We start from the raw sequence: 19,803 nt of genomic DNA on the forward strand, positions 1-19,803 counted from the left end.
TCCAGTTTTCTGCAGTGCTTGCAGTCCAGACATCGCACCAAATCAGAGTGCAATCAAACTAGGGAAGTGTTCTAACTTGGCTCAGGGAGTGTCCTAACTCGGCCTCTGAAATCTGCGGATCCCTGGTCACGCGAGGGACTTCGGCAGTCCAAGACCGACTGAAACAAAGAAGCTTTAATCAGCTTTCAGGAAAGCCTCCAAGTGTGGCCTGGAGATCTTCTGGAATTACAACTGGTCTCCAAATGTCAGATATCAGTTCCTCTGGGGAAAAGGGCTGCTTTGGAGGGCAGATTCTATGCTGTTAGACCCCACTGAGGTCCTTCCCTTCCCCAAACCCCACCTTCCCCAGGCTGCTCCATCAAATCTCCAGGGATTTCTCAACCCGGAGCTGGCAGCCCTGCTTCAGAATGTCGTCAGCAGGGGTGGAATTCTAGCAGGAGCTCCTTTGCATATTAGGCCACACACCCCTGATGTAGCCAGTCCTCCAAGAACTTACAAGGCTCTTTTTTGTAAGCTCTTGGGGATTGGCTACGTCAGGAGTGTGTGGCCTAATATGCAAAGGAGCTCTTGCTAGAATTCCACCCCTGGTCATCAGGGACAATGCCTGATGAATATCTTGAAACAGTTACTACAAAGGCCCTGATACATAACTGGGTATCTGCATCAAGGTCTCAATTCCCTCCCCTCCTTAGTTTTATTCACCACTTTGAAGCTATGGTATAAAGCAGTATAAATCAAAAGATGGGCTCTCTTGTCTGAGAGCTATTAAAGATAGAATCCTTCAGCTGGAATTTTCAAGTATGAAAAAACATTTCCGCATGCTTCTGTGGCATTGTGCTTGTTTTTTTAAAGGATGTCAGTTATCGCTAGTTAGGCTTCGGGGTCTATTAATACAAAGTGACGTTTTTAAATAACTTGGAACATTTGGTGTGGCCAATCCTCTGCCAACAAATCTGCACGTACGTGTGCGCTTTTAATACCAACACCTTTTCCCCCTCCTCCTTTAAAGGAGGAGTGTTTAATTTTCTCTTGGGGGGAGGGAGACTCTGTTAACATTGATAAAACAGGTTTGGGTTTTTTTGTACTGAGAGATATGAAAAATGCGCTCTTGCTTATTTTCTACTCACCTGCTTCTTGGGAAGATGAAGTTCCTGGTGGAAAAAAAAAATTAGTTCTTCTAAGCCCCTTAGCTTATTTTATGATATCAGTTTCTGTAGAGAATCAGCAAAGTAGTTCTTTCTGGGCTACGTATAGAGAGAGATCTTCAAAGGCAAGAGCTACTCTGTGGAGATATTGCTGCCAGAAGGAAAAAATGCACTTAGAATAATTTTAAAAGTTAACAGAAAACTTTAGAGGATTTTTTTTTTTAAAATACCAGTTTATAGGCCAGGCAGATTTTTAATAGGAAACCCACATTGCATTGCATAGAGCTGGGGGTTCTTGTTAAATGAAAGGTCATCTTCTTGCCTGCGATCTCTCGGCCGGGAAGCAGAATACAGACCAGCTAAGCCATAAGTACATTTAGATCCCAAATTTGAATAAACTGGCACATTGTTTCCATGTGCTGTGTGAATTATCCTTTCTTACATGACACGTTCTGCAACCCCACATGTTCACAAGACGTGTGTACCTTCAATCCTCCCCTCAATCAGCTGAACATCCATACACACGTCTTGTGTTCATAGCACTAGATCCATCCAGTTTTTCCACTGGTGCAAAACAGAGGCAGCTATCTCCTTTGATCATCTTAAAAGCTGTTCTGGGGAGCATAGGACCTTTATGGACAAAAGTCACATGGGAAGAGGGCGGTAGTAAAGAGGGAAATGTGTGTGTTAAGTGATGGAAGGTCACTTCAGCTGATGGTGACCCTGTGAATTAGTGGCCTCCCAAAATGTCCTGTTGTTTACAACCTTGCTCGTATCTTGCAAACTGAGGCCCACAGCTTCCTTGATTGAGTTTGGTCTTCCTCCTTTCCTACCACCTTTTACTTTGGTCGTCCTCTTTTCCTCCTGCCTTCTATTTTTCTTAGCATGATTGTCTTTGCCAGTGACTCTTGTCTTCACATTATGTGGCCAAAGTATGATAGCCTCAGTTTAGTCATTTTAGCTTGAGGGAGAGTTCAGGCTTGATCCATAAAATCATAGAGTTGGAAGGGACTTCTAGGGTCATCTAGGTCCAACCCTCTACACAATACAGGGATTTCACAAATACCTCCCCTCTCACACACAAACATACATCCCCAGTGACCCTGCTCCATGCCCAGAAGATGGCAAAAACCTCCAGGATCCCTGGCCAGACTGGCCTGGAGAAAAATTGCTGACTGACCCCATAGTGTCAATCAGCATTTCTCTGGGTGTGTAAGAAAGGGCTACGAGAACTAAGCACTGAAGCAACCCTTCCTGACCTCCTTCCCATGATCTGCCTAATTCACAAAATCAACATTGCTGTCAGATTCGATCTAGATAAACTAGGTGAGACTAAGTGAAAAACCTGGCTGGATCCAAGTCATAATAGCTTCCATTCTTTCTGCCCAAGAGATGTAATAGAGATCTCTTCCACCACACTTTTCAGTTCTGCTGGTCTCAAAAAATGCACTAAGGGGACCAGAGCAGACAGAACATCCCAACAAGGAGCAATCATGGCGGCCTTTGCCTGGCTTTATGGACTCCCAATGATGGAGTCCTCTTACCTATGGAAACAGGGAGCCAGTCTGTCGGTCTTCAGCATTGTCAACAAACACAATAAATGGGGAGCCAGGCAACTTGCCTGTCTTGGGTGAGGGGAAAGTTGCCTCTATCTCCTGCCCCGTCTCTGAACTTTTCTTGCCTCAAAAACCCTAAAGGGTCACCATAAATTCAACTGTGACTTTATTTTTTTTTTTTTTAAAAAATCTTGTCATGTCTCGACACTGGTATATTTGTCTCTTTGGAGGAAACCTATGAAGATGCATTCACGTATCTTTCAGCATATCATTTAGTTTGCTCCTAAGCATTCCACCTTTAGAAAACTTCCATATTGTCCTTCAGTCTACATTATTTTTGTGTCTGCCTGTTCTTGCTAAAACCCCTTATGAATATTGATTTGCTTAAAATACTAGCAATGTTGACTTCCTAAATTAAATATTATCTTTAAAAAAAAAAAAAAGACGCTGCTGAGAAAAGTGGATGACAACTGAGACGAATCACAAGCAACACTCTGCTTGAATTTTTCAAACTTGACAAATATGCGAAAATATCTGAACAGCTAGGATGCTTTTTCTGCACCAAAAGGCTTTGCTCTATCAGATTAACTTTCTGGTCATGACCCAAAGAGATTAATGTGGTTCTGTTCCTTTGTTTTTCCACTTAAGGAAATTTCACTTTTTTTTTAGAAGATCTTTAGACCTTTTAGTACGGTTCACATTTAAGCACCACGCTAGCTTTTAAAGCCAAACCTCTTGCTTCATTCTCATTAGCATCTGGGTTTTTTGTCTCTTTGTTAAAATAACCTCAAGAAACATTTTACAAGAAAGGCACTGCAGTAGACTGTGTTTTGCTTTATTAATTGATTGCCTTTTTCTCTTTATTTCCGACTGGGTTTAATTAATCCTCAAAGTAAGTATTATTTTGATCTAGAAGCAGATTCCCCCCCACCCTTAAAGGCCATCAACATGTGTGTGTATTGTTTGTTTGTTTTTTGCATCCTCAGGTGCTGGCTGCACAGACGGCAGATTGATGGCTCCCTAAACCGAACCCCCAGCGGGTTCTACGACAGGGTGTGGCAGATTTTGGAGAGGACCCCCAACGGTTTAATAGTAGCTGAGAAATTTTTGCCGCAGGTAAAATCACACACCTGGTCCTGGATCCAGAATAATTTGGGAACTTCTTGCCTTTATTTCTTTTACTAGTGAACCTAAGAAGCTAGAGCAGGGGGGCCAAACTTGCTTAATGTAGAAGGAAGGAAGGAAGGAAGGAAGGAAGGAAGGAAGGAAGGAAGGAAGGAAGGAAGGAAGGAAGGAAGGAAGGAGTTAAATAGTGAGTTTGATGCGGCAGAGTTCAACCAGGAACATGCTTTATTAAAGAACTACACATGAAAGGCAAAATGATGCGGCCGAGACCCCGCTTATAAACATGCAAACAAAACACCCCCTGGAATCCCATACCCAATCACAGCGGTCAGGTTTTGCGCCAAGACCGCTCATTGGCTTCTGTTCAGAGTTCAAATCTATCAAGTATTTTAGGCCTTCCCACGGTTACCCAGATGTATGCAAAAGCTGCCGCGAGACATTAAATTCAGTACACAACAGAAGGAAAAGAAGGAAAGCAACTAGAGGGCAGGGAAGGTGAAAAGAAAAAAAACTTTACCTTTAAACTTAACTGGTTGGCTTGGCTTAGAGAAGAGATTCAAAGAGACAAGTGCCTTCTCCAAGCCAGCCGATGGGGTAGTGGGGGCTTCAGGAGCCACACACGTGTGGCTCCCAAGCTGCAGTTTGGCCACCCCTGATCTAGGGGATTTGCTTTGAACCAAAACATTAGGCTTCACTCTTCCCCTACCCATTGTGTATGGCCCAATCTAGTAGTTTTTAAGAAAACAAGAGCTGCCAGTGTAGTCTCAGAACAAGGGTCTATCTAGTCCAGTACACAGTCTCCAATTATATATTCCCTAGAATGCCACCAACAGAACAAGATAGAAATAGCCATTTTCCCCTCAAGCGTGCAATAAAGGTACACCATCTCTAAACATGGTGTTTCCACTTAGCTGTCCTGCTGACTAACTACTATCAGTAAGCTTGTCCTCCCGTGAGATTGCCTCATCTTTTTAAAAAAGCTATCTAAGCCAGAAGATGTCGTTGGCTTTGGGTGACCATGAATTCCAAATGGAAAGGTCCTTGTCTTTCTTGTCTCGCAACTTGCTATTGTCCTTCAGTTTCACTGAATGACTCTGAATCATGTAGTCTGTAAAGAGAAAATTATTTCCCTCCCTTTCATGGTGCTATAGATCTTTGCAGCAAGAAACAATGGCAAGCCACCTCTGCACATCTCTTGCTTTGAAAACCCCATGGGGTGGTTTTGTTTTTGTTTTTCTGCTGTAAGTCATTTATGACTTGATGGCATTTAATTATTATAATTATAGCAAGCCCCCACCCCCAACATCTGGTAAGCTAAAATTTATTTATTTATTTCATGGGATTCTATCCCGCCCATCCTGCCACGGCAGACTCAAGGCAGGTTAAAGGCATAAATAAATTACAGTGTGACAATAAAAGCTTAAAATGCACAATATACAGCATCCAAATTGTAAAAGCTCCTTTTTAATGGGCACAGCTGCTCAAAGACATACCTGCAGATCCTGTACCAGTAAGAACTCTTCCTCCTTATCAGTACTGAAACAGATTCTCTTGCATATTTGTTCACAGATATGGGCATGCTCTCTACATTGAAACAAATGATATTTGGGGTTGGGTCATTTCTGGCTAGCCTTCAAGCAAGTCACCATCTATCTGCCTCAGCTTCTTTATCTGTATAATTTGAAGGATGGGGATCTAGTTCATACAGAAACTTTACACAATTGTGTTATACGCATGTCACATCCATGCAGGGATATTCTATTTGGTCATATTTTTAAAAGCTCATGGTGTTTGGTTCTTTTCCCCCCCTCCATTTTCTCTTCAACAGCTGCATGAGGGAAGTTAGCCTAAAAGTGAATGACTGGCCCAGTGTCACCAAGAGATTTATGGCTCAGTGGGGTTTTGAACCTTAGTTTTCCCAATCGTAGACCAGCACTAAATCTTCTCTGCTCTCTTTAACGCCAGAAAAGCTTTGGTTGTTGGAGATTCTGATGCTGGAACAAGGGCTTATTCTCAGGGGACCACTAGTTTATTAGAGGAGAGGGTTGACTGAGGAAGGCGGGGTTTGGGAACAGAAGGAACTCCAATGGGGTATGATCAGGGGTGGAATTCTATCAGGAGCTCCTTTGCATATTAGGCCACACACCCCTGATGTAGCCAATCCCCCAAGAGCTTACAAGGCTCTTTTTTGGTAAGCTCTTGGAGGATTGGTTGCATCAGGGGTGTGTGGCCTAATATGCAAAGGAGCTCCTGATAGAATTCCACTCCTGAGTATGATGCCATAGAATCCACCTTCCAAAGCAACCATTTTCTCCAGGGGAGTTGTTCTTTGTTGCCTGGACACCAGCTGTAATAGTGGCAGATCTCCAGCCACTACCTGGAGGTTTGGCAACCCTACTAGAGGACCAGGTTCTATTCCAGTTCAGTTACTGCAAAGATGCTGTACCAAAATCTCCGACCCTATAGAAAATGTATGATTCAAGAGATACCACCGTAACAACACACTTTTAACACCCGCGCATTTGTTTCTTTTTACAGCAACCAACCTTGTCTGATATGACGATGTACGAAATGAACTTTTCCCTTCTGGTGGAGGACATGTTACAAAACATTGATCAACCTGAATACCGGCAAATAATCGTAGAGGTTGGTAAGATTTTATGTTGAAAAATATGAATTAAATATTTCATGTTTCATTTGGAGGAGCAAGGATGTTCAAGGACTATCACAATAGAGGCATTTCAAACTATGTGTTTATTTATGGTATTTGTACCCTGCTTATATATCAATATTATATATTATACCCTTTTATATCAATATTAGCTCAAAAGTGAGCACTCCCATATTGCGATCACTCAGATAGACTATAATTTCATTCGCGTAATATTTACCTGTTATATTTTTATCTTGCTCTTCTGCCAGAGATCTCAGTTTGCCAAAAAGCATCCTAAGGGATTGCCATCACAAAAAATATATATCAAAATAGTTTGCTGTATTGCAAAATGTATATAAATAATTGAGTTGGTGATATTCAACACAGAAGCAGCATTCAATATAGTGCTCACATGCACCATGAAGTGCTCACAGGCATCTAGCATGAAAGCATGGAACAATGTGTGAAACTTAATGAACAGCTTGAGTGCTGAAATGGTAACACTGTAATCCCAATAAGCATCAGTCTAATAACAAGTACAAATCACAAAGGAATACAGTGACAAGCTGCACTAAGGCAGAAATTAATAAACACAACTGAACAGCAATAAGACCCCCATTGCAGTGTTTCAGTTTCTCCTCAGTCAGTTGCGGTGTTTCAGTTTCTTTTCATCAGTTGCAGTTTTCATCTAGCTTGTGCAAGGATGTCAAACTAATTTCTTATGAGGGCTGAATCTGACATAAATGAGACCTTGCCGGGCCGGGCCATGTGCTTACCTATTCAAGATTAGGTAGCAGAGATATAAACTTTATAATGAACTCAGACAAACACAATTAAAGATTTTTTAAAATTAAAAAAAATCCTTAAAATAAAACATGCTTAAAACATTAGCACTCATTGGTCTTAAAGGTGCTTTCTTTGTATCTCTCCCATGGGATCTGGAGAACTGGGCAAAGGAAGCTCTGGCTCTTTCCCTCCTTTTCCAGGGGACCAGGAGAGAGAAGAGCCTCAATCAATGGAGAAAACAGACGTTTTGCTCTGTAGCTCCTGTTCAGTTGAGCAAGTCTGGCAAAGCAAGCTGTTATGCAGAAGGAAGCAAGAGAGAGGGAGAAGGAAGCAGATGACAGCCAGTTGCTTGGGGGCCTAATAGGAGCCCTCCAGAGGCCTGATTTGGCCCCCAGGCCACATGTTTGACACCCCTGATCTAGCAGGCTGCTTCACTGAAACCCAATTTCAGCATCTCTACATTTCAGACATAAGTTCACAGCATAGTAATGGAATCCTCTGAGAAAGAGTGACTGACCCAGGGGGACTCAGTGACCTTCATTTAGTGTAGAACATCCTTTTGAAATGCCAGTCTTGTGATGTGAAAAGAAGAACAGAAGAATAGCCCAGCTGGATCAGACCATCTAGTCCACCATCCTGTCTCATACAGTAGCCAACTGGTTCCTATGAAGGTCCAGCAACAGAGACTAAGATCTTCCTCTATGTTGCTGTTGGGGGATTTCTATTGTACCCCCAACAATAGAAAACCCCCAAACCAAAACATGCAGTTACCAAAACAACTTGCAGTTATCAGAAGGCTAATACATACTCACTAATAAGTTTTAGGACCTCGTAGATAAACTTTCTTAGACTCCATGTTTAGAAAGGCAAACAGTTTCTTCTTTAGACAGAAGGCTTCAAATGGATAGAAAACAAAGCCGTTAGATAAACTTAGTATATTTCAGTTTTTCCTTTAGATAGAAGGCTTAAAATATACGGATAGAAAACAAAACAGAAAACAGCTATACAGTTAGAATTCAGTCAAGCATAAAACACAACATACAATAAAGCAGAGATCATAATGAAAAATATAAGTCCCAAAAGCAACAGGGACTTTACTGTATTGGTCTACATTTTCTCATTTTAAATCTAGGTCCCAAGCCTTAGTTTTAGACCATAGAGCTATACTCTATAGTCTAAGGTTGAGCATTAAGCTGTGTTTGAGCATTTATACTATGTTTGAGGCCCCAAACAGGAGATAATTTAAAATCAGCAAAGGCTGTCTCTCCTCTTAGGTTGTCCAGCAGAGAAACTGTCTCTGCAAAGCAATCCAAGAGTCTAAGTTCCGATTAGCTTGGCATGATCTGACACAGAGGCAGTGTAGCAAAACTCTACTGCAGATCAGCAGCTTGTGCCCAAAAATCCACAGCTTTTAAAGGCTCCAACTGATCTCGTATCATATCTACTGGGTCACAGCTGTGCCTTACTGTAAACAATTTCACAGCCAAATATAAATAATCAGAGCCCAGATTGTCCTTAGTTTACTTTCACCTTCAACCCACTTTGTAGCAGGCTTCCTCCATCTTGTTTCCTGCCATACCAAATAAGGACCCAACCCAAATATGGTCTTCCTGCTTGAAGAGGCAGCTTGAACTCTTACCCACTAACCTAAATTTCCCTAAGACTGAAAGTGTGCTCTATCAGACCTCTAGTGACCAAATCCCATAACTGCAGCAAAGATGGTTGAGAGAGCCAACTTAAAAAAAAAAAATAACGTTTGAAGAGCTTAGTGCCCGTTTCATAAGAGACCCAACCCAAAATTCTGCGACAGTTGCCTCCTAACATTGGGATTCAGAGGATTAGTGCCCCTGATTGTGGAGGTTCCTTTTAGTCACCATGGCTAGTAGCCACTGATAGACCTGTCCTCCACGAAATCATCTCATCCCCCTTTAAAGTCATCTGTACCTGTGGCCATCACTGCCTCTTCTGGCAGCAAATTCCGCATTGGTTGTGGCATAAGGTAGAGTGATGGTATTTGTAGGAGAAATCAAGTCCCACCAAGGACATGTACCGTTCTTGGAGACACCAAAAAGATCTCTCTGGATGGCCCCTGTTATTGTGTTGGGGTTTTTTTCCCATTTCCAACATTTATTTGTGTTCAAGACAACCAGCAACATTGGTTTATTTAGTACATTTTTTAATCTCACCTTTCTTCCATGGAGCTCAGAGCAACAGATTCCATTTTACCCATACATCCCTGTGAGAGAGGCATAATTGACCCAAGGTCACGCAGCAAGCTTCATGAGTGAGTTTGAATTTGGGTCTCCGAGGTTCTATTCAAGACTCTAACCATCAGCACCACACTGGTACAAATCCATAAACACAAAATTCAGGGGAAACTACGAGACAGGTATTCAAGATCAATTCAAGTGATTTAACAACAGGGCTCTAAAAAATCCTGTATTCTGTTCATCCAAAAAAGCCTGCTGTAGAACATCACACCATTCATATATGCAGTAAAATCCAGTTCAAAGAGAACGGCTTTTAGAATCGCTGCAAAGCTGTATGAAGAAGAGGCAATTCCATAAAGCAGGAATGGTAGACAATTCCATGAAGTAGGTATGGATGCTGTTCTCACCTGGAAGCGGGAAGGAACCATCAATAGATAATGTTGAGCAGGGTTGGACGCAGTGACTTCTCTTCCAGTAAGTTAGACCCAGTGACTCTTTTCTACTCATTTTTCTGTTGCTGGAATAAGTCTTAGCCAAAGAGAGTCCTTGCATCCATCCTAAAGACTTAGGAAATGTACAAGAAATTTGCGGGGAGGGAGCGTTCCCCTGCCTGTCTTTTTTCTGCCCCCATTCCTTATCTGTCAATCTTCCCTACTTCCTCCTCCCCCCACCCTTCTCTGTCAGTCTACCTCACTCTTTTTCTCTCCCACTCTCATCTCTAGGAAACCCTGTCTCCCCTCACCCCTTTTATGTCAGTGTCCCTCGCCTCCATCCTTTCTCAGACAGTGTCTCCTCTCTCTTTCCTTCACCCAGGGCCGTAGCCAAGATTTAAAAATCCAGGGAGCTTTTTAAAAAGTCAGGGGGCACCCTTTCCCATCCACTGTGGGGCTTGCCGCTTCTCAGAAGCTTTCTGGAGTAGGGGCAAAAGTTGGAGACTCTGAATGTGGCCAAGTCAGGGCAGCCAGCCCTAAAATTTTGGGCTCAAGAAGGGACTGCAGCTTGTGTGCAAGCAGGGGGGTTCCCTTCCACCTCCCTCTCCCCCATCTCAGCACTTTGCAGCCAGCAGCTCCATCTTTCACCCCCTCCCTGGCCCATTCCACATGGCTTCTTCTCCCTCACGCTTCTCCACCTGCTGCTTTTGCTGTTGCAGTGCACTGTGCCCTGCTCAGCTCTCCTGACTCCGGCTGACACTGATGACATGTCAAAAATGGAGGAAAAGCAAGCTGTGCCCCAGACTTGGGGATCGGGGGCCCTACCTGGAAGTGTGGGGGCAGTGCCCCCACAGGCCCCCCTGTGACTATAGACCTGCCTCCACCCCTTCTTGATCAGCTCCCTCTTTCTCTCCCCTTCCTTCCTTTCTTTTCATCTTCCATCAGACAGTCTCCCACTTCTTTCTGTTTCTCTTCTGCCTCCCTCAAACAAATCCCCTCTTCTTTTTCCCTACCTTTGAGCCTGGCCTGGGAGCCAAACCAAGCCCATAGTCTCTCCTGGTATCCACCACCACTGAGCCTGGACAGGCTGCCTAAAGCCAGGCCAGAGCAGCTCCTTGTGGCAGCTGCCGACAGCTCTGTAGGTAAGTGTGTTCTCTGCACATGCACAGACAACACTGTTTTATTGGAGAGGGATTTAACTCCCCCTTGTTTTTAAAAAAAGGTTTTCATATATTTATGCAAATCTGGGGAGTCCCTCGAGTTTGAAGAACCAGGGGTGTGGAGCTCATTAGCATAACTCATAAGTGGTGGAGCTCATTAGCATAATTCATTATGCTAAATAGAGATCCAGCCAGCCCAAGTAGGCCTCGCTCACTTGGGGCTCTCCTTGGCTCCCCCTCCCCAGTCAAAAGGCCAGCAAGCCATCCATCACCCAAAATCCCATAAGAAGCGGAGAAAGGGTGGCGCAGGCTTCTCCAGGGGTTAATGAAGGCTTCTGGGGGTGTGGCAAAGCTCCTGGTGGCTGGCTGGCTGCCCACTCTCCTAATCCAGGGATTTTTATGCAGCTGCACCTACAATTCAATGGACAAGGTGGGGAGGGGGGCATCAGAAAGGTTCAGGAGCTGTACTCCTGTGAAATCCTGCTGAATTCAAGGCCTGTGCAGAACTATCTGTTTGGGATAAGAGCGGCCCCAATCTGTGAATTTAGGTATCCACAGATGGGGGCTACATTTGAGAAATAGATATCTAGATGTGCTGATACAAAGAGAAGATGATATTACGTCTGTGTTTGTTGCAAAAGCTGTGGATTTTTAAAAAGCGATTTGTTGCATTATTGGGGCTACAAATCAAATACGGCATTATCAATAGCAAGATTATGTTGTTTCACATCAAAATAAAACTGTCTCTTGTTATCCATAATGGGTGCATAAATTAGAAAAATAAAGAGAAAAAGGCAGGCAGATCAAAGGAAGTGGAAAGATAATGAAGAAAAAACATTGTTACAAATGTAAATGACTTTTGCATTCTTTTTGTGTTTCAACCCCACAAACGTTTCTATTTGCCAGTAATTATGCCTTTTATCTAGTCTCTAGCTATGGTTATTACTCCGTCAATTCATTACAGTAATGTTTTTAATGTTCTTCTACCTTAATTAATTTCTAGCATATTTTGTGCAGTAGATGAACAAGTTCCAACCTAAAGCATTTACGCACTAAATTCTTCCATGGAAATCAGTGGGGCTTGAAGTGTTTAACTGCGGCTGGATCGTGCCCTGTGACAAGTGTCACTAGCATTAACTTTTATTTCCATTTTTAATTATGGGTTCAATCGGCTAATTTCCATTATAATGCATTATGCTTTTATACGGGTAGGTCTTGAAAAGGCCATGAAAAGATCGTTGTGTTTGAATATCTTCCCTCCCCCCTCTTTTTTTTTTTTTTTTTTGCTTTAGTTGTTGATGGTTGTCTCTGTGATTCTGGAAAGAAACCCGGAATTAGAGTTTCAGGATAAAGTGGACTTGGACAAACTGGTGAAAGAAGCATTTCTTGATTTCCAGAAGGACCAGAGCAGACTCAAAGGAACTGAAAAACAAGTAAGTGCAACAGCAGCGGTAGAAAGTGCAGTCAGGTTGCAGCCAACTCAAGACAACCCCATAGGGTTTTCAAGACAAGAGACAAACTGCGGCGCTTTGCCGTTTCCTGCCCCTGCATAGCAACCTTGAACATATATGAACATATGAAGCTGCCTTATACAGAATCAGACCTTTGGTCCATCAAAGGCAGTATTGTCTTCTCAGACTGGCAGCAGCTCTCCAGGGTTGCAAGCTGAGGTTTTTCACACCTATTTGCCCGGACCCTTTTTAGTTGGAGATGCCAGGGATTGAACCTGGGACCTTTTGCTTCCCAAGCAGATGCTCTACCACTGAGCCACTGTCCCTCCCCAACTTCCTTAGTGGTCTGCCATCCAAGTGGGGCCGGCTCTAGACTGTCTGGCATCCTAGGCCAGGCTAACGTTTGGTGCTCCCCCCACCACTGATAACATCACCAAGCCACATGGGGTACCCAATTTGGTGCCCAGGAGGTCGGCGCCCTAGACAATCACCTAGTCTGCATAGTGGCAGGACTGGCCCTGCATCCAAGCACTAATCAGCTGACCCTGAGCTTCTGAGATTCGACGAGTCGGACCAGCCTGAGCCATCTAGGTGATGGCAGTAGTTGCAATACTCATTCCAAAGTTACAGATTTTCTTGACTTGAATGAACAAAGCTGGAACTTGCAGCAGTTGTGCTTTAACACTCAGCCCCTCCTTAGTTAATGTTGCAGGGTGATTGAAGAGACTTTTGTGGCATAAGTAGCTCCTATGTGCTGTCGGTTTCCTGTGGAATACCAAACCTCTTAGAGGATCTTCAGGAAAGAATTAAACATTTCTCCATCATGCTCATGCATTTGTGTGAGTTGATACTTGACTCATCCCCGAAGTCTCTTATTACCTTCATGAACACATTTTGTATGCCTGTCCACCTGCTGACTTCCCATATGACCTTATAGGCAGATTCTTCCTTCATAGTACTCTCAAGAGGCCGGAAGTGGGTCTCAACATGTCTTAATACGTATTGGGATAAAGCTCCCATGTGACACCTGAATGGCATCACGAGTGTCTCTTTCATCCCAAAGACCTTGGTAGCAAACTCTCCTTTATAGGGTTGCCAACCTCCATTGGAGAGTTCCTAGAATTACAACTGATCTCCAGATAACAGAGGTCAGTTCCCCAGGAGAAAATGGCTGCTTTAGAGGGTGGAGTGTATGGTATCATACCCTGCTGAGCTCTGCCCTTCAAGCCTCCATGAATTTCCCAACCTTGCTTTCCAATAATAATTTTTAATTTATATCCCACCCTCCCCGCCGAAGCAGGCTCAGGATGGCTCCAAGCAGTGAGGCTGAGTCTGGGCTCATGCCGCAACTGTGAGCAAACAGATTGAGGATGCCGTACAAGTTTGCAGAGCGGTTGAAAGCCATAGCTTCACCCCAAGAGCCCTTGGAAGCATGCCATTGGGTGGTAATGGCTCTGGATGAAGTGGACACCTGCTCTCTTGCAAGTCCTTTCGTCTTCTTTCCTTCTCCTCTGGCGATGCTTGTCCACTGTCCTCTCCATCGATTTTTATCTCCTCTTTGCAGAACTCTTTTAAAAAGGTAAAGGTAGTCCCCCGTGCAAGCACCAGTCCTTTCCGACTCTGGAGTGATGTTGCATCGTGACGTCTTCATGGCAGACGTTTTATGGGGTGGTCTGCCATTGCCTTCCCCAGTCAGCTACACTTTCCCCCCAGCAAGCTGGGTACTCATTTTACCGACCTCAGAAGGATGGAAGGCTGAGTCAACCTTGAGCCAGCTACCTGAACCCAGCTTCCTCCGGGATCAATCTCAGGTCGTGAGAGGAGCTTAGGACTGCAGTACTGCAACTTTACCACTCTGCGCTATGGGGCTGCATTTGCAGAACTCTTTATCCAATGCGAAAGCCACTTAGTGATGCAGGAAACTGTAACACTTCCATTACCATGATTGCATTTGGCTAATCTCCTTGCTTGAGAACAGTTGCAGCCTGGTGACTCGTATCTCTATCGGATGAAGGGAGCTTTGGCTCTCGAACACTAATACATGCCCCCCCCCCCCCCCCCCAAATCATGTTGTTCTCTAAGGTGCCACTGAATTCAAATCTAGCTCACCATGAAAACAGCAACTTGAAATACTATAGAAAAAGTGGCAGTGCTTCACCATGGTGTAAAGCCCTTGTTTCAAGCAGCTTCCTTTTCCTGATTGAAGTTATGGTGGGCAGCGTTCTTTTCTGAACGCACAGAGCGAATCCTTCACAAAGTGTGCACCCTTCAATTCACTCGCCTTTTTCTCTCTCTGAAAAAGCTTTTCTGTCCGTACTTCTTTCTGCCCTCCTCCCCCCTTCAAAGAAAAAAATTTGGTTCAAATCCAAAATATTTATCACACTAAACAAACAGAGAACCTCAAGCGTGCGAAATGCACTTTTCATCAGCGCCGTCTTTCCCATCTGTGTCTCTTCTCAACCACTCACCGAGTGGATTGTTACCCGTCAGCGCCGTGGCCTCTGATCACATTCTGTTTTATTCCTGCAGGACGACATGACGTCCTTTTACAACACTCCTCCGATTGGGAAAAGGGGAACCTGCAGCTACCTGACAAAGGCGGTGATGAATCTGTTGCTGGAAGGGGAAGTGAAACCCTGTGCCGACGACCCGTGTTCCATCAGCTAAAGCCGGCGGCGCCAGGTGGAACTCAACCTGACTTGTGTAGGGCCGCGTTGATGTTTGGCATGTGCTACCTAATTGTTCCTTGTCAAGGGGGAGGCCTGGAAACGGTCACTGCGATAAGCTCAGGCGCTTTAGAATAGCAAAGACCACAGCTGATTCTGTGGCAGCCAAAAAGCACGTTTAATCAAGAAGCGGTCCTCTCCCCCCACCACCCCGTAGGTTTCCAATAGCAACCTGCACGTTCCACTTAAGCGTTGCATTCGTACATTGGCACAGGGAATGCATGAAATGCGCTGTAGCACATACTGATTAAGACCTTGGCTATGCTCGAAGAATCAACTGGGTTTATGGGTTGGGTTTGTTCGTTTCTTTTTGGTCAAGCATTGTTTACGAACAATTGCAGTGGCAAAATGTATTTATTTAATAGCAAACTAAATGAGCACTGCAGATTTTTTTTTCCATTTCTCGCTCTCCTTCCCCCTCCCCCCCCCAATAATTTGTATTGTAATTCATTATTGAATGGCTACATTATGAATGCTGGATGAAACAAGCATAAATTTAAAAAAATCAGCAGGAGTGTGTTTGATATTGCTTTGTTTGTTGCTCTGAGGAAGTTGCTGTGACTTTGGACTTTGCGTGTTCCAGCTAAACTTCTAAGGTGTTTTTAAAAAAAACCCCAAAACCCTACTCTATTAAAAATATACAAATTTGCTTTAAAATGTGCCTGTAATTGGTTTTTCTGTTTGAGGATTACTCCGGATGGTAATTGCTTATGCCTACGCATTTTATATAAATGGAAAGGAATTAATTTTAAAAGAACAGAACATCTCTTACCATCATAGATCCTTCCTTTGCTCCAATTCAGACGCTTTAAGGGTCATTGTGTAAATTATCCTGACACTTTAAATTATCCTGCTGTGAAGGTGACGAAGAGTCAATAAGAGTCCAGACTACTGCTGGACAAAGTAGTCTGAATAAGGACGGTTCAGTCCTGTCTACAGAACGTATTGTTCCAGAAACAGAATCCCATCCCTCCACATAACAAGAACTGGGTCTGACCAAAGGACCGCCTAGTCCAGGAAGTCCACAAGTAGGGCATGGAGAATAGCCCCACCTCATAATGCCTACCAGAACTAGCATTCCAGGGGTGTAATGGACTGACTCCTTTAAAGCAGTACAACAGCAATTTGACGCATTCAGACTAGGGCATGTGCTAATTTTCACACATGCAAATGCAGTCCCTCCATATTTTGTTTAAAATATTCTATGATTCTATTCTGACAGCAATGCGGATCCTGTGAATTTAGGGGGAGATATTTGTGAATTTCTTGCATTGTGCAGGAGATTGGACTAGATCAGGGGTCCCCAACCCCCAGGCCTGTTTCCTACCGGGTCATACAGCCTAGCTGCCCTGCCCCCCCCCCGCACAGCCTTGCACCCCTACCCCCCCTTTTCACCATTTTAAGGTCAGAGAAGGGGCTGTGAAGTGCCTCCCAGGCTGACCCCCCCCCCACAGCTGATTGGTGGGAAAACCGCAGCAGCAGTGGCGAGTAACCCACTGAAAGAGCGGGGCAAGGGCAGCGCCACTCTTTCAGTGGGTCGCTTGCCACTGCTGCCGGGGTTTTCCCTGCCGATCAGGGAGGCGCTTTATGGCTCCTTGCTCAGCCTTAAAATGGTGAAAATGGGGTGGTGAGGCTGCGCAGAGGGGGCAGCAAGGCTGCATGGGAGGGGGGTGGAGGAGAGAGGATGAAACAGGGCAAGGAAAATGGGGAGGAGGCACTGCGGGGGGCAGGGGGAGGCCTAATTGGGGGCCCCCACACTGCCAGCACTGGGGCCACTATGGGCGGGCCAGCTCTGGGGCCAGTCCCCAGGGCCAAAAAGGTTGGGGGCTACTGGACTAGATGACTCTGGAGGTTCCTTCCAACTCTATGCTTCTAAAACTAGTTGAAATACCACAGCTCTCTGCTTCTCCTTCGTGGTACCCTATCTGAGGTGGGATGTGTAATAAGGTTGCCATCTTCATGCTGGAAAATTTTTAGAGATATAGGGGCAGAATTTGGGGATGGAAGAGAGCTCAGCAGGGGTGTGATGCCATGGAGCCCACCCTCCCAAGGGGCTATTTTCTCTGGAGGGAAATGATTTCCATTGTATGGGAGAATTTCAGGAGGTTGGCAACCCCATGTGTAGGAGGGATTAGTTTCCTGTGTTCTTCTTTCGTAAAAAAATCATGGTGTGTTTTTTACTTTTAGGACTTCCTTTTGAAGAGCAGAAAAAATGTTCTTTCTGTTTACCAAGGCTAAATGGGGGGTAGGGGGGTGGGATTACAGCATGTGGATCCAAAAAAAGTGTTCAAGCTAAGAGAAACTGAAAGGGAAAGTGGAAACGGACCAGGAGACAGAGAGGGAATGGAACACCCCAATCCACAAGAAAGGAGATGAGAACAAAAACTCCTAACTGGAAAACCGCGCCAGAGGGATCCAGAAGGAATCGATACATGCAGAATACCAAACATGGTGCAAAGTGGATTTTTAAAATGCTCCTAAGATTCTGGCTGTTGCCATACCTTCCATACAATTATACATCTGCCGTGTGACACATGTTCTGCTGCTCCTTGCGAATCCACTGCCATTTATTGGGCTATTCTGCACTCCCATTTTTGTCACTTGTGTGCCCCATTGCTCTTCTTACACGTGTGTTTTGCTCCCTCTAGGGGTTGCTTCAATATTAAAAAAAAGGAAAGGTCCCCTGTGCAAGCACCAGTAGTTTCCGACTCTGGAGTGACGTTACTTTCACAACATTTTCATGGGAGACTTTTTATGGAGTGGTTTGCCATTGCCTTCCCCAGTCATCTACACTTCCCCCCCCAGCAAGCTGCATACTCATTTTACCGACTTCGGAAGGATGGAAGGCTGAGTCAACCTCAAGCCGGCTACCTGAAAACCCCGCTTCTGCCGGGGATCGAACTCAGGTTGTGAGCAGAGCTTAGGACTGCAGTACTGCAGCTTTAACACTGTGCTACGGGGCTCTTAAGCTTCAATATTACATTGCTGTATATCTGCATATATCCTTGCAAGAGATGCAGAGATGTAGTATTGAAGCGACCACTAGAGGGAGCAAAAGAAGTACAGAAGAAAAAAGAAGTAATGGCACCTAAGCAAGAAGAGGAGGAGATTGAATTTATACTTCACCTTTCATTACCCAAGGGAGTCTTGGAGTGGTTTACAATCTCCTTTCCCTTCCCCTCCCCACAAAAGACACCCTGTGAGGTACATGGGGCTGAGAGCTCTGACAGAAACTGTTCTTTCCAGAACAGAGTTATGACCAGGGGTGAAATTCTAACAGGAGCTCTTTTGCATATTAGGCCACACACCCCTGATGTAGCCAATCCTCCAAGAGTTTACAAAGCTCTCTTGTATTCTCCTGGAGGATTGGCTACATCAGGGGTGTGTGGCCTAGTATGCAAAAGAGCTCCTGCTAGAATTCCACCCCGGTTATGACTGACCCAAGGTCACTCCAGCAGTTGCATGTGGAGGAGTGGGGAATCAAACCCAGTTCTCCCAGATAAGAGTCCGCACCCTTCACCACTACACCAAACTGGCTCTCTTTGGGAGAGCCCATCGTCACCATTTCCAAGTTATAGAGAAATGATGTGAAATGTCTTATCTACCTTCATTCAATTCTTGCATTATTTTATTAACTCCTCTCATATTATTTCCCTCCTCTTTTAGTCTAGCACTTCAGTCGGGTGCTCCAGGCCCTGAGCTGTCTGTTGAGTGTTCTTTTCACATGCCTTTTGAATGAGCGTTCCCCTGTATTGAAATATAGAAAATTCAAGGGAAAGGGTTTGCTAGTTTTCGTAAGGGAATGGAAAATATTTCCATGGCTCAGTCACTCACCCATGGCCTGAAGTGGTCCAACAACACTTTTACCGTCTCATGTGCAGTGTGTGTGTGAATCAAACCAATTATTCCTGACGTGTATCTCAAACTCAAGGAGCCTATCCTAAACTGAGTTTAATCTCTTCGCTTCTTCAAGTCTGTTTTTTTAATTGTCATCACTGAAGCATGGGGAACTTTGGAGCCAAGCACCCTCTTACAAATGTAAATCTTTATGCATTTCCCATAAAGACAGAGCTGTAGTTAAAATTGGATCCAGCTTTTATACTCAGTGGTCATTTTGTAGAAAAATAGGTGGTGGAGCTCATCCAGGGATTGTTATGCAGCCGCACCTACTATTCAATGGACAAGGAGGTGGAACTCTCAGAAGGAGCAGGTGGAACTCTCAGAAGACAGAGGTGGAACTCTCAGAAAGGTGCAGGAGCTGCGCTCCTGTGAGCTCCCACTGAATCTGAGACCTGCCCAGGGTACTTTCCAAGCTTCGTAGAGAGCTTACGGAGGTCCTAATACTTCGCTGCTACCCTGATCTCAAAACATTGTAGGGAGATTATCCAGCACTTGCTGGGTGTAAGGGCTCCAAAATTGTCCATTGGGCAGAAAAGGAATTTGGAAGGGGAAAAAGCAGATTTTATGTTGTTGGGGGTGGGGGTGGTGAGTCTGTAATGCCCGATGAATTGGAATGTGGGTCTCAAAGGGATACAGAGCAACGAGAAGCCGGTCAGCAAG

General features: G+C 44.5%; 1 protein-coding gene across 4 annotated transcripts in view; it reads left to right on the top strand.

The window, feature by feature from the left end:
* The window catches only part of PHKB (phosphorylase kinase regulatory subunit beta), a 220,019-nt gene extending 204,119 nt beyond the window's left edge, over positions 1 to 15,900 (top strand). For all 4 annotated transcript variants that reach the window (XM_060253754.1, XM_060253753.1, XM_060253751.1 and 1 more), the window contains 4 exons: positions 3,688 to 3,817; positions 6,365 to 6,472; positions 12,359 to 12,499; positions 15,047 to 15,900. In XM_060253754.1, the coding sequence (XP_060109737.1) occupies positions 3,688 to 3,817; positions 6,365 to 6,472; positions 12,359 to 12,499; positions 15,047 to 15,184 (517 nt within the window). In that variant the 3' untranslated portion in view covers positions 15,185 to 15,900. The remainder of the gene's footprint in view (positions 1 to 3,687; positions 3,818 to 6,364; positions 6,473 to 12,358; positions 12,500 to 15,046) is intronic.
* Positions 15,901 to 19,803: the final 3,903 nt, after the last annotated feature.

The sequence above is a fragment of the Heteronotia binoei genome, chromosome 14 (genome assembly GCF_032191835.1).
Source record: "Heteronotia binoei isolate CCM8104 ecotype False Entrance Well chromosome 14, APGP_CSIRO_Hbin_v1, whole genome shotgun sequence".
In the NCBI taxonomy this organism is placed as follows: Eukaryota; Metazoa; Chordata; class Lepidosauria; order Squamata; family Gekkonidae; genus Heteronotia; species Heteronotia binoei.